Raw genomic sequence first — 11,891 nt, 5'->3', positions numbered from 1 at the left:
TGGGTGCCTGAGTGGGAGGGGTTAAAAACAACATCATCATCATCATCATAATCATCGTAAGCTCTCATCTGAGATTTAACTGGTGTGATGGTGGGTGGGGCTTCAGTTACCTGAGGCGGGCTGCTGAAAGGGCTGGACTGGCTGGACAGCGGCTCACTGGTGGCGTCTCTCTGTGATGGTGGTGTGCGCTGTTGTGCTCCGCCCCCTCCGCCAGAGGAGGAGGAGGGGCGGGGCTGCCAGGGGCCAGCCGCTCGTCGTCATTCTGCACGAGGCTGAGCGAGATGGCCTGCCTCGTGGCGTATGTGCAGTTGGGCAGCGGAGAGTTCTTCGGGATCTTCACTTTGTCGTCCGACGAGAACTCAATGACCTTGCGTCCGGGGTAGAGGGGGTGGGCGGAGGCGGCGCCGGGTACGGGTTCAGCTTCTCGAAAGATGGAGCTCCGCCTGCCTCTTCATCCAAGCTGCTTTGACTGCGACACGAGCCGTTCTGCTGCGACGCCTCCTGACCGGCACCGTTCTCCCGGCCTCGCCCCTCTGAGCCCCTGGGGCCCGTCATGTCCACGTGCACGAAGACGTCTTCGGCGACGGGCCGGCCGCAGCTGCTGGACTGTGCAGAGTTCAGGACCAGCGGCTCGGGTTTCTCTAGGACACGGGCGATGACTGAGGTCGGCACGACGTCGGCAGGCGTCAAACTGAGCGTGTCTGGGTCCTGAGAGCCGGGGGCGGGGCCTCGCTCCGGGAGACTGCTCTTCATGTGTTTGTTCAGCATGTCCTGAAGCTCCGAGGGCAGCTGCGCACACACATGCACGCACACACACACGCACACACACACACACGCGCACAGGTTTAATTCCCGTTCTTTTGGCACTCAGCTCCACAGACAGGGTCACAGACTAAAGTCTTCATCAGCCAATAAACTGTAGCTCTGAAACAGGAAGTTACAGAACCTGCAGTTTCTCTAACAACCAGCAGAGGCAGCAGTGAGTCAGTCCCTCATGTTACAACATCACAGCAGAAATGAACGTGTTTACGGCCGGACACACAAACTGTTTGGTCTCTACAGTAACACCTCTATCACGAGATGCAGATGACACAGTTTTATATTTTAAAGAAAAGTCGGAGACAAATGTAACACCTGTCCATGGGGAGGATGCTTTTAACTCACCTGTCAAAACAGTATTGAGGTTTAAGGTTTCCATTATTAGGGGCGTGGCCTCTTGCTGCTAATGGTCTGCTAGGCTTCACCTTAACTGGAGCTCTTTGATACCTACGGCCAGATAACCACGCCTCTCACCCAAATATGTCACTTCCTGTTCCAGAAATCCAGCGCAGAGCTAAGGTCAGATGCAGTGGTTGTCATGGTGACCCACTTCAAAGTCAGTAGTCCTCACAAGCACAGACGCGCGCGCACACACACACACACGCACGCGCGCGCGCACACACACACACACACACACGCGCACACACACACGCGCACACACACACACGCACACACACACACACTCCTGGAAATATTCGTGTGTGTGTCTCTAAACTAATGGGTCTGATGCAGGCAGCAGATCGATCCCACTCTCACGCTTTAATGGCATTAGCGCGTGCCAGTTTCCTCCATTAAAGCGTTATACTGGAGATTCATTCGCCCGCTTCCTGCTGACGAGTGGAAAACTCCTCGCCATCTGCAGCAGCGTGGACCTTCCAGTGACGTCAGCTCTGACGTTCAGCACTGACACTCTGCCTGTCAGCTGCAGCAAGAAACCACCACAGTTGGAGCAGAGTGAAAGGCAGATGTGACCTTTGAACCCAGAAACACTGCTGAGCTACACTGCCCTGATAACTACAGGTAGGCCCCCCTCAGCTGCTTCCTGCTGCGCTGTGACGCCACGGGGACTAAAACCCTCCCAAATTAACTTCACCTTTGTTTCAATCAAACCTCAAAACAATCAGGAAATACTTTACTAGGGTCAGAGGTCAGCCAAGCAGGAGGTTCATTTTCTCAGAGTCGCCCCCTGCTGGACATTCGAGAGACTGCAGGTTCAGAGCGTTTCCCACTCATAATAATAAAAGTCACTCACGTCAGCAAATTTGTGGTTCCTGAAGTGCGACTTGTTGCACTTGAGTAGCTGAACGGCCAAATTACAGTCCTGCCTGTAACGCTCCTGCAGACAGAAGACAGCATCAGTCAGAGCGCGCTCACAGGAAACAGACACCATTACAGGAAACACCACAAACAAAATAAAAGCCCATCCTGCAGAACAATGGTTTTACAGAAACCACCAGTGGGGTCACAGCAAGTCTCGTCAATCAGGAAGTTATCACGCAGTAGTTTTTACTTCCTGTCGTCTCGCTGTGAAACACCTGACACCTTGAACTTTGATCTGGAAGCTGAACGCTTTTAAACGGACGACGGTTTGTTCTCACGTTGAGCTCCTCCAGACGGTCGATGGTGTTTTTAGCGTCCAGCAGTTTGTTGGTGAGCTGCACGATCTCCTGGTCCATCGTCTTCTTGTCCCTCTCCACCTTCCGTAGCTGTGGGCGGGGCAAATACAAAGCATTAGTGTACTAGCCGTCAGTCACAGCTAAAGCAGCCAATTGGGAGCCTAAGGCAACAGCAGGCGGGCCTTCAGCGGAGACCTACATTCAGATCATGTGGGAAAAAAACTGAATCGCACATTTTTCCATGTGGGCGCCATGTTTGTAGTTTTCCGTGCAGCTTGACTTCTCCTGTCACCTTTTCAACCTAGTCCCCCTTCAGCCAGGGCTGTGAGCTAGTTTTCCCAGATCATTTGAATGCTGCATTAAGCCATCATCTCTTACAGATGCATTATGGGAAGCAGTGGCGTGTGCTAGGAGATCAATAAGATCCCGATCAAAGCGCTGCAGCTGGAAAAAAAGCTCGATATTCAGCTTTTACTTTGCAAGCACGTCTCAAACGTGAGCGTCAGTTTTCTGCTCATCGTCAGATCAGGACCTTCGACCACAGCTAGAGGAACGTGTTCTGCACGTGTGCAGCACCACGGAGAGTGTGATGGACGAGCTCCGCCTACTGCAGGTGGAAATGAGAACAATTTGTTACTGATCATCAGGTGTGCCATTCACAGCAGCTCTGAAAAATCAAAAATCACTCTTTTTATATATTTTTTTATGTCGAAATAATCTGAGAAAAGTTCTGATCTGAATCTGAACGTTTCTAAAAATACAAACGACATTTTTATCCAACAAACAAAAAAGTCTGGATTTAAAATTAAGATGTGATACTTCTCCAAAAGAGGACAAACAAAATTGAGGAAATATTCTTGGAGAAAAGTATTTTAGATGAGAATGATTTTCCTCACACTAAACGTGAACGTTCGGTAAATATCGGACACGTTTTAATCATTTCTTCCTGAAGACGAACCTTCAGTTCGTCCTGATCCGTCAGGCGAGCTCAGAAAACCTGAAAACTAAAAGAAACTGGCCCTGCGACCGCCATCGGCGGAGACGGGCGGAGTTTGAACACCAAGCCCAGAAAGTTCAAAACGCAGCAAGCCGAGTCTTTAATCAGCCGATCTTCAGTCCAGCTCGGTCACAGAGAACTTACAGCAACACTAAAGAAGGAACAGGTAGAGGCTGATGGAGGCTGAGCTCACGCCTCTCAAAGCTGCTCAGGTTTCTCCCAGAAAAATCAGTTTAACAGCTAAACAAGAGGACTTGGTGCTCAAACAGGAGGAGGAGGTGGAGGAGGAGGAGGAAGGACAGAAACGGAGGAAGAAGAACATGAAACGCAACTGCATGAACCCATGTCTGACTGACGGCAGCCTGATGGAAGCGATGAGGATGGAGGCGATGAAGATGGAGGTGATGAAGATGGGTCAATCCACCAGGGAGCAGCGTGAGAAAAAGGAGAAAGAAAGAAAGAAACAGATGAAGAACGACAGTCAGACAAAAACAGGAAGTTCGTCAACTGTTCACCACCTCTAACCCCACCCACCCCAGCTGAGCTCCCACCCAAACTTTCAGTGGTCGCTGGCACCCCCTGTGCCCACTCAGTGAGCTGCAGCCAATAGAGTCGTTGCGTGTTCGGCAGCGTGCACACCTGAGCACCAGAAACAGAGCCGTTTATGACGCTGCCCATGTCAGACCCCACTTACAGCTAGCTGGCTAACAGCCGCCATGATGCGGAGAGTAAACGCTATATCACTTTGTGCCTGTAAATTATTTCCTGAGGAGTGAAATAAAAACTCTGACCACAGACTGAAACAGGCTCACGTTAGCTGCTCAGTGAAACTGGAAAATGGCCTGTTAGCAATAATGTTAGCAACATAGCTACAGTTAGCCAGCTAGCTGTGAGTCCGCTACACTGCATGAACCTGGGGACAGTTGGCTCACATGCTAGCACGAATAAACTGATACCCAATATCCGGTCTTTAAGTCTGACGTCATCAGCTGTTTCTGGGTCCAAACTCCACTTCAGGTCCCAAAGTCAAACAAACACTGCGGCATCACTGAGAGCTACAAACTATCTAAATTCTTTTATCTGTAATAAAATCATCAGTGTTGCTGCTTTACCAGGTGTAACAATTAAGTTTAACATCCAGGCATCCATGAAAACAGGATTTATTATATTTAACAGAGTTAGAAGTTAGCAGGAAGTTAGCTCGCTAGCTTCCACCTAAACATGATATAGCATGTTCTGACTGAGAGATTTCTGAAACATTCAAATGTACAGCTCTGCTATCACTTCCAACATAAATGAAGACAGAAAACTAAACAGCAGTGACGTTTGTAGGGTTACTGAAGTTGGGCTAGCTGGTATATAATGATGTGCTACGCTAACAATGCCACAGCTATGTTAGCATAGCATAAACACAGTGAAGCTGGAGGATGAACGCTAACTTTTTCCCACTCGATAAAAGTTAACGTGAGGGTTCCTGATGGTTAGGGACAAATGCAATCGCATGGCAGGATGCTGTAAACAGACCAAACTTCAGTCAGGAGAACAACTGAGATAATCCATCCACAATACGAGGTTAGTCATTAATATACTGCTGCATGGGCTGTGCTGTAGTTACATCGTAAGGGTTTAAACACTGACCTTTAAAATGAACAGTGGTGATAAAAACCGAGAGAGGACGACAGTGATCACTGACTGTTTTTAGGGGCTTGTTGAGAATAAATACAACAAAATGCAAAACATGTTAAAAACACAACAGCCTTAATAAACAGAGCAGTTAATAATAATAATAATAATACAGTTTGGACCGAAGCAGGATTCATACGTTGTCACTTAAAGACCGGATAGCAGCTTCACTCTAACATCCTCTCTGGAACTCCCGTGAAGCCACAGCAGCTCATCATTTTTTTCATTTGGAGTCAGTGGGCGGAGTCATGCTGCTTGACACTCATTTGGCCCTGTTAGTGATTGGTTGACTCAATTTCAACACTAATGCCAGTTAGTGTTGTCTACGCTGCGTGAATAGTCGCTGGTCACTGTGACAGTTTTTGAACACACCATTCCTGCTGATGACATCACCATAAATGCACACGCTCAGTAACATAATGCACCCCTGCACTGCCCAATAACCCGAGGTCACTGCACATGCTCAGTGGATTTGTAATAAAACAGAACATTTTGTTTGAACAAACACGTCCAAACTGTAACCGTGGCTCTCCCACAGGTGATCAATACGCTGCCTCAGTGTTTTTATTCAGGTATCGATCAGATATTGGATGAGCTCGAACAACCCTGTTGCTACAGTGCTCCCGAGTATCCCAAGGTCAAAGGTCAGGTGAGTGGGAGGCAGAGGTTTACCAGAGCGTGAAGTTTCTCCTCCAGATCCTGATTGGCTCTCTGAGACGCTGTGTAACTGTTCTGGAGTCTGCAGGTGGAGAGAGAGAGAGAGAGAGAGAGAGAGCGCAAGTATGAGTAATGCTCGGCCAACCTTAATTGGCTGCCGCGTCAGACACGGAGGCGGAGCGCTGGAGGCGAGGCTTATTAGAGGCCAGAGTGTTGAGCCGGAGCAGATACAGACTCGATGCTGTGATCAGCATTTCCCCGCCTGTAGAGACGAGAGACCGCCACATGGACGGGTCGCGTAAGAGACAACTGGACTCTACGTGTGGCTGTGATGGCGGGCGCCACAGCGTGACGGAGCGTGTGCAGACTCGGGCGCAGGCCGGTCAGCTGATTAACCTTTGATCAGAGCAAAGCACACACGTATGGATTTCAAAGGGTCAGCTGACTTTATCAGCGCTGCGAGTATCGCGTTTGCTGGTTAAAGAAAACTCAACCGTGAGCGTACAGCTGCACGGGATCACTCATCAAAGCACAAGTACTGCAAGTGTACATGGAGTCGAGTGAGCAGTGCGACTGACGCTCTCATCCCTGTTGAACTGACTCCACCCACCTGCGGAACTTGTCTCTCATCTTGTCCAGGTCGTCTCGGGTCCGGCTAAGCTCTGCCTCCATGTAGTGGCGGTTGCTGTCAAACTCCGCCTCCATGGCCTCCATCTTATGGGTGGTGAGAGAGAGGCGGCGCCGCAGGTCCTCATTCTGCTGCTGGAGGATTCTGGGAGGAGACAGGAAGTGATGAAGACAGAGCTTCCTGTTCAGAGACCACATGACCCTGGCTGACCTAAAAGCCGCTTCCTGTTAATAACCAACGCTCGCCCACACGTCCTTTAGTTTGAAACTGCTTGATGACATCATCCAAACGCTGCCCAGTTTCCTGTTTCAACGGCTAAGCTAACGAGAAGGCGTGACAGACAGGAAGTTAAGTTCAAACGGACTCACCTGATCCTGTCCGAGTCCGACAACGCCTCCTGAAACAGAACACGACATCATCAGACACGCAACAAACTGTACTTTAAACTGTTCTCACACACACACACACACACACACACGCGCGCGCGCACACACACACACACACACGCGCGCGCGCACACACACACACACACACGCGCGCGCACACACACACACTTTGATTCAAAAACTACAGGCTGAAAAACCAAACAAATGAGCTAAAATAGTTCGTGTGTCTGTGTGTGTGTTCCTGTCTAGCTATCTTTGTGAGGACCGAAATCTGCATTCTACTATACTTGTCACAAACAAGTTACAAAAATCAAGGGGTGCACGACCGGAGGTCAGAGTGCGGTCAGAGGTCAGAGCAAGGTCAGAGTGCGTCACTGGGAGTTTGGTGTCCTATGTATTGTATGTGGCCCCTGTGTGATGTCATCTTGATGATCAATAACTAATGAGCTCAGTATGAACCGCTGAGGGAGTAAAACCCTGGACTGGTGACTTTTGACCCCCAGCAGGAAAACAACAACAGGAAACAGTTGGGGGCGGGGTAAAAATGGGGTGGACCTACCTTGATGTGTGACAGCAGTGACAGATTAGAGAGAGGACGTCTGTCCACCTTAACTTCTCTTTTCACCTGCCGTTTAGTCCCCGCCCACTCTCTGTACCCTTGCTGCTGCTTCGCAGTCTCCCGCACCGCCCCCTCCTCCTGCGTGCCTTCAGACCGCTGCAGCGCCGCTACCCAGTCGTTCCAGCGCCGAGTCCGATCTGCAGAGGACCCCTCCACCTGCTGGTTCCTGTAGGCAGAGCGGCGGCGCTGGGAGGCGGGGCTTATATACTCTTTAGAAGCTGACCTGCCGAGCAGCGTTAGGCGGGCGGGGCTAAGGACCCGACATGTGATCTCATCCAAGAAGTTGGAGAAGCGGACCTTCTCCTGCAGCGCCTGCATCCTCCAGTTCCAGTCAGTCCTGACAGGGGAGGGCGGGGCCGAGGACCGCCGCCAGGTCAGTCCCTGCTGCTCTACCCGATCCAGAGAACGGGTTGGAGGGCGCCGGCTGGCACTGCTCCGCCCTCTGGCATCATCCAGCATCTCCACCGACTTTGACTTCCTGATGATGTCATAGGTGTGCTCCACACCCAGCGAAGTCGGTTGCTTCAGGATGCTCCGAGGAGCGCCGGTAGTCTGTGTCCGGCCAGCGGCGTTCATGCAGTAACTGAGGCGGTGACGCTCTCCTCGGGGGTTGCAGCTCACTGCGTGTTTCAGGGTTGGGGCGGGGCTTCCATGTCCCAGGAAAGCCTGGTTTCCTGTGTTGTTGGAAGTCTTGACGTTCCGAGGACTCGTGCCGCGCTGGGGCCTCGGCTTTCGGTGAGGAATCACGGCGTCGTGACCGGCTGCAGTCACACCTGCCACCACCGCTCTGGCTGAGCTGGGTTGGTGGATATGTCCTCTGAAGAGCGCCGGCGGGGTGCAGAGCTCCAGGCTGGAAAGGCTGGAAACCTCCAGCTCGCTGTCTGAGAGTGGCGGTGGCAGAGTTGGGATGCCAGGCCTCGACCCATCGCCAGACAGCCGCTGACGGGCAAGGTGCTGCGGGGGGTGTGGGGGTGTCTTTAAGGTGTGTTTGATTACCTGATTGATGTCGGGCTGCGGTGCAGGTGGCGGGGGAGCAGTGGGCAGGGTGTGGCGTGACTCGCGGTGCTGCGGTGGAGCCTTGCGGTACGGCTTCCTGGCTGGCGCCGCACTCGCCATCCTAGGCCGTGCTTCTTTCCTGCGTGACTTTGTGTCGGTCTGTCAGTCCTGCCAGGAGAAGACGAGTTAGAGGAGGCACAAAACGACACGGACGCCCGCCAACCACCCACCACAATGCCTCGACCGCAACTGGACTGTTGCAACCGTCGCCCCCTTGCCCTCTGTGTGTGTGTGTGTGTGTGTGTAGATCAATGCTCGGTTGCCCGTCATCAGCATCAAATACACCCTCGCCACTACAGTAAGTAAGTGTGTGTGTGTGTGTGTGTGTGTGCGTGCGTGCGTCCGTCCCTCAGGCCTCTCATTGATTGCGTTTGTTTCCAGAACAGGAAGTGCAGCTGCATTGATCCAATGCTAATGTTAGCATGTGACAGAGTGGAGCTAACACTGCTAATGTGCTAACAGCTGATGATGAAGTCACATGATTACAGCTGCTACAGCGGTCCACTCTGACTGACCGTGAGCTCACTGGATGCTCGACTGGCAGGTGGAGGTCAAAGCTCAAAGCTGGGTTTGGTAAGGTGTGAATCCAGTGCTCATACACGCACCTGCCACTCTCTGCTAATGCACATCACATGACTGCGTCCTGCCCTTGGGGAGCCAATGGCAGGCCATTGATCCCTGTGCGACTTCCTGTTTTTCCTCACACGGACACGCACACACACACACACACACACTCTGACATTCCCCCTCTGTGAGGACCACACTGAACATCCTTTAAAGCTTCTCCACACGATGGAAACTCCCTCTGTTCCACCTCACGCACGCACACCTATGTGCATGCTCACACACACTCGTGCACACGCCTGAAGCTTTGTTAATGTTTTATAAACCAGTGATCTTTAAAAAATTCACATTGGATCATTTCGCTATATTTGAAAGATGAATCCCTCCGGAGGTCTCCGATGTTGCTGAAATAAACTCTGCTCTGTGAGTGAAGTCGAAGGCAGTGGCGTTTAAAATCAGCTGTGTACGTCTGTGAGAAACGGACCACAGCGCCTGAAGTGGGAGCTACTGGAAAATGAATGAATTGATTTCAGAGACGAAGCGGGAGAACATGCCACGTGTGTGAGGACGCCGACAGGAAACCGGAGTCCTGCCTGCTCTCATGTACATGAAGACAGAAGGCTAATCAGCAGCGACGCAGGAGGGGTAGTAAAGTCAGGCTACAAGATGTCATATGATGGGGGCGGAGACTGTACGAGACACTGCAGGAGGAAGACACTGAAAAGAGGGCAAAGTTCAGCCAAAGGAACCTCTGAGACGTCTGAGTCAGTCACAGATCGGTGTCGAACCTGGTGCTGCTGGTTTGGATCGCTCTGACAGCTGAGTGTAAAGTCTCACCACTAGAGGTCAGCAGAGAGCAGGCAGCGGAAAAATGAGTGAGGGAGATTTTCCCTATCTTTGAAAGCTGTCAGGTCACTGTTTACCTCAGCTGTCAATGCTGTGTAGGAAGCGTCCGCCTTTGCTTCCTCTGGACACGCCTGTAAAACTCTGACAAGAGTCCGAGGAGCTCACTGCTGACGATACATTGAACCTTTCTGGGAGTAGGACAGCTGTTGGCCTCTGCTAGCTGCTGACTGAAGTGTCTACAACGCTGCTGGACTCTTAAGAAGAACAGAGATTGACAGACCACATGACTTGCGCACATTGCATTGTGGGTACGAGTGGCAACAAAATCAAAACACTGCATCAAGCGCTAGCATTTCCAGCACCGGTAATCATTAATTCTGCGGTTTTAATCCCTACTTGCATTTTATTTGCCCTAAAAACAGTTATGTACAAAACGACGGAGAACACGGCAGGTCCGTACAAAGACAGAGTTGACGAAAAGGCAAAAAAAAAAAAGTACGAGGGAAAAAAAAATGAAAGGAGTGAAAGGGTCAGACCCGTACGAGCATACAGAGCGGAGTAAGGACGTTAGCGTGCTGCCCAACTTTCATCACGCACATATTTATTACTATATGGTCCTAAGTGTGAGTGCAGACACTCACAAGCTGTTTATTAACTTCAGATCCCTGCAACAAGCCCAGGTCCAGTTTACTTTGGTGATTTGGACTATTCCATTTCACAGCTGTTGTTACATTCTTTTCCTTTATCTCCTGTACAGGCAAACGCATCTATTTGTCGTTTCACAACATTTTCAGATCTAATAGAAATAACATGAGTGTTTCGTAATTCATTCAATTTATTGTCTTTATTTATAACTGGCATTATTGTTTCATTCTATTATAGAATCTTACAAGAAAGAAGCAAAATTGTATTCGATTATGCTTTATTAGCTGCTTCGGTGAAAAACAACAATGCAAAACAACATACTGGAAAACAGTTATTCATCACTTGATTGCTTCAATACAACCCTTGGGCACATATATGCGGGACGTTTCGTGGCTGTTTTGATGTCGCTCTCTCTCTTAACCGATCAAATCTGGCTGTGGTAGCAGCTTTAAACTCTGTCTGACCCAGGCTGATAGAGGTGCCCAGTCTGCATCGCATTCCTGCATTTTGTAGGCTGGTTTTCCTACAAAACACAACAAACATTAGCCCGCAAAGCCACAGTGAACAAAGCAGCATAGCGCAACGAATTCAATTCAAATCAATATAAGACTTATTTGTAACCTACATCAACAATTATGTTATGATAAATTATGTAATAACTACAACAGAAGACTTACCTTTGTGGAAATGCTTGGAGCAGACTAACATGTGAGCTGGAGTGTTCTGGGACGTTATATTTGGTCTTCGAATGGCTGCAATCCAGGCCATCCGTCGGCTCTTTGTTACTTCGGAAACATGGCTTGAACAATTTCTCTTCCACGACATAATCCGATAAAAACCGATCTCTTTACCCGTCGGCTTCCCGTGGCTGTCATGCGACCGGCTATTGCAGTTAATAATACAACAGCTTCTTGCCATTTTTTGCGTTTCTTTTTATCGCTGTGTGACTGTTTTCATGTGAAAGCCTGCACTAGTATGGCTTGCCACTCGTTCCCACAATCCTTTGCGGTTTTACCCCTGAATGACGTCACATTTTCAATCTCTAAACGATGTAACCAAACTGTCAGTGAGAGGGAACGTGGGATTTTTAGGACGCTCGAACCTGACGCAATCTTAACCAGGCTGTTGTTTAGCTGGCTTGTTGTCATGGAGATGGGAAGGTCTCATGTCTATTCTGCCAATAAATAATTATAATAATCAATTTGGGGAATAAATGAGCACGTTTATGCGTTTGTGTGTTAGCGCCATGACGTCAGCTCAGGCTTGAGGTGAGGAGGAAGACGAGGACATTTTATTAAGACGACAGCGGTGCGGTCTCTTTGCTTCCCGTCTTGGTCTCCTTGGTAAAGGAGCTCTCCTTTACCAGCATAAACCA

The 11,891-nt window shown here is 50.0% G+C and overlaps 1 protein-coding gene across 1 annotated transcript in view; it reads right to left on the bottom strand.

Annotated features, from left to right (window-relative positions):
• tjap1 (tight junction associated protein 1 (peripheral)) overlaps nt 1-11,891 on the bottom strand; it is a 28,465-nt gene that overhangs the window by 5,047 nt on the left and 11,527 nt on the right. The window contains 9 exon segments of the mRNA XM_019366298.2: nt 111-393; nt 396-789; nt 2,072-2,155; nt 2,418-2,525; nt 3,765-3,794; nt 5,788-5,854; nt 6,383-6,544; nt 6,769-6,797; nt 7,346-8,569. Coding sequence (XP_019221843.1) covers nt 111-393; nt 396-789; nt 2,072-2,155; nt 2,418-2,525; nt 3,765-3,794; nt 5,788-5,854; nt 6,383-6,544; nt 6,769-6,797; nt 7,346-8,521 — 2,333 coding nt within the window. The 5' untranslated portion in view covers nt 8,522-8,569.

The sequence above is a fragment of the Oreochromis niloticus genome, linkage group LG13 (assembly GCF_001858045.2).
Source record: "Oreochromis niloticus isolate F11D_XX linkage group LG13, O_niloticus_UMD_NMBU, whole genome shotgun sequence".
NCBI lineage: Eukaryota > Metazoa > Chordata > Actinopteri > Cichliformes > Cichlidae > Oreochromis > Oreochromis niloticus.
This window is presented reverse-complemented; position numbering and strand designations above follow the sequence as displayed.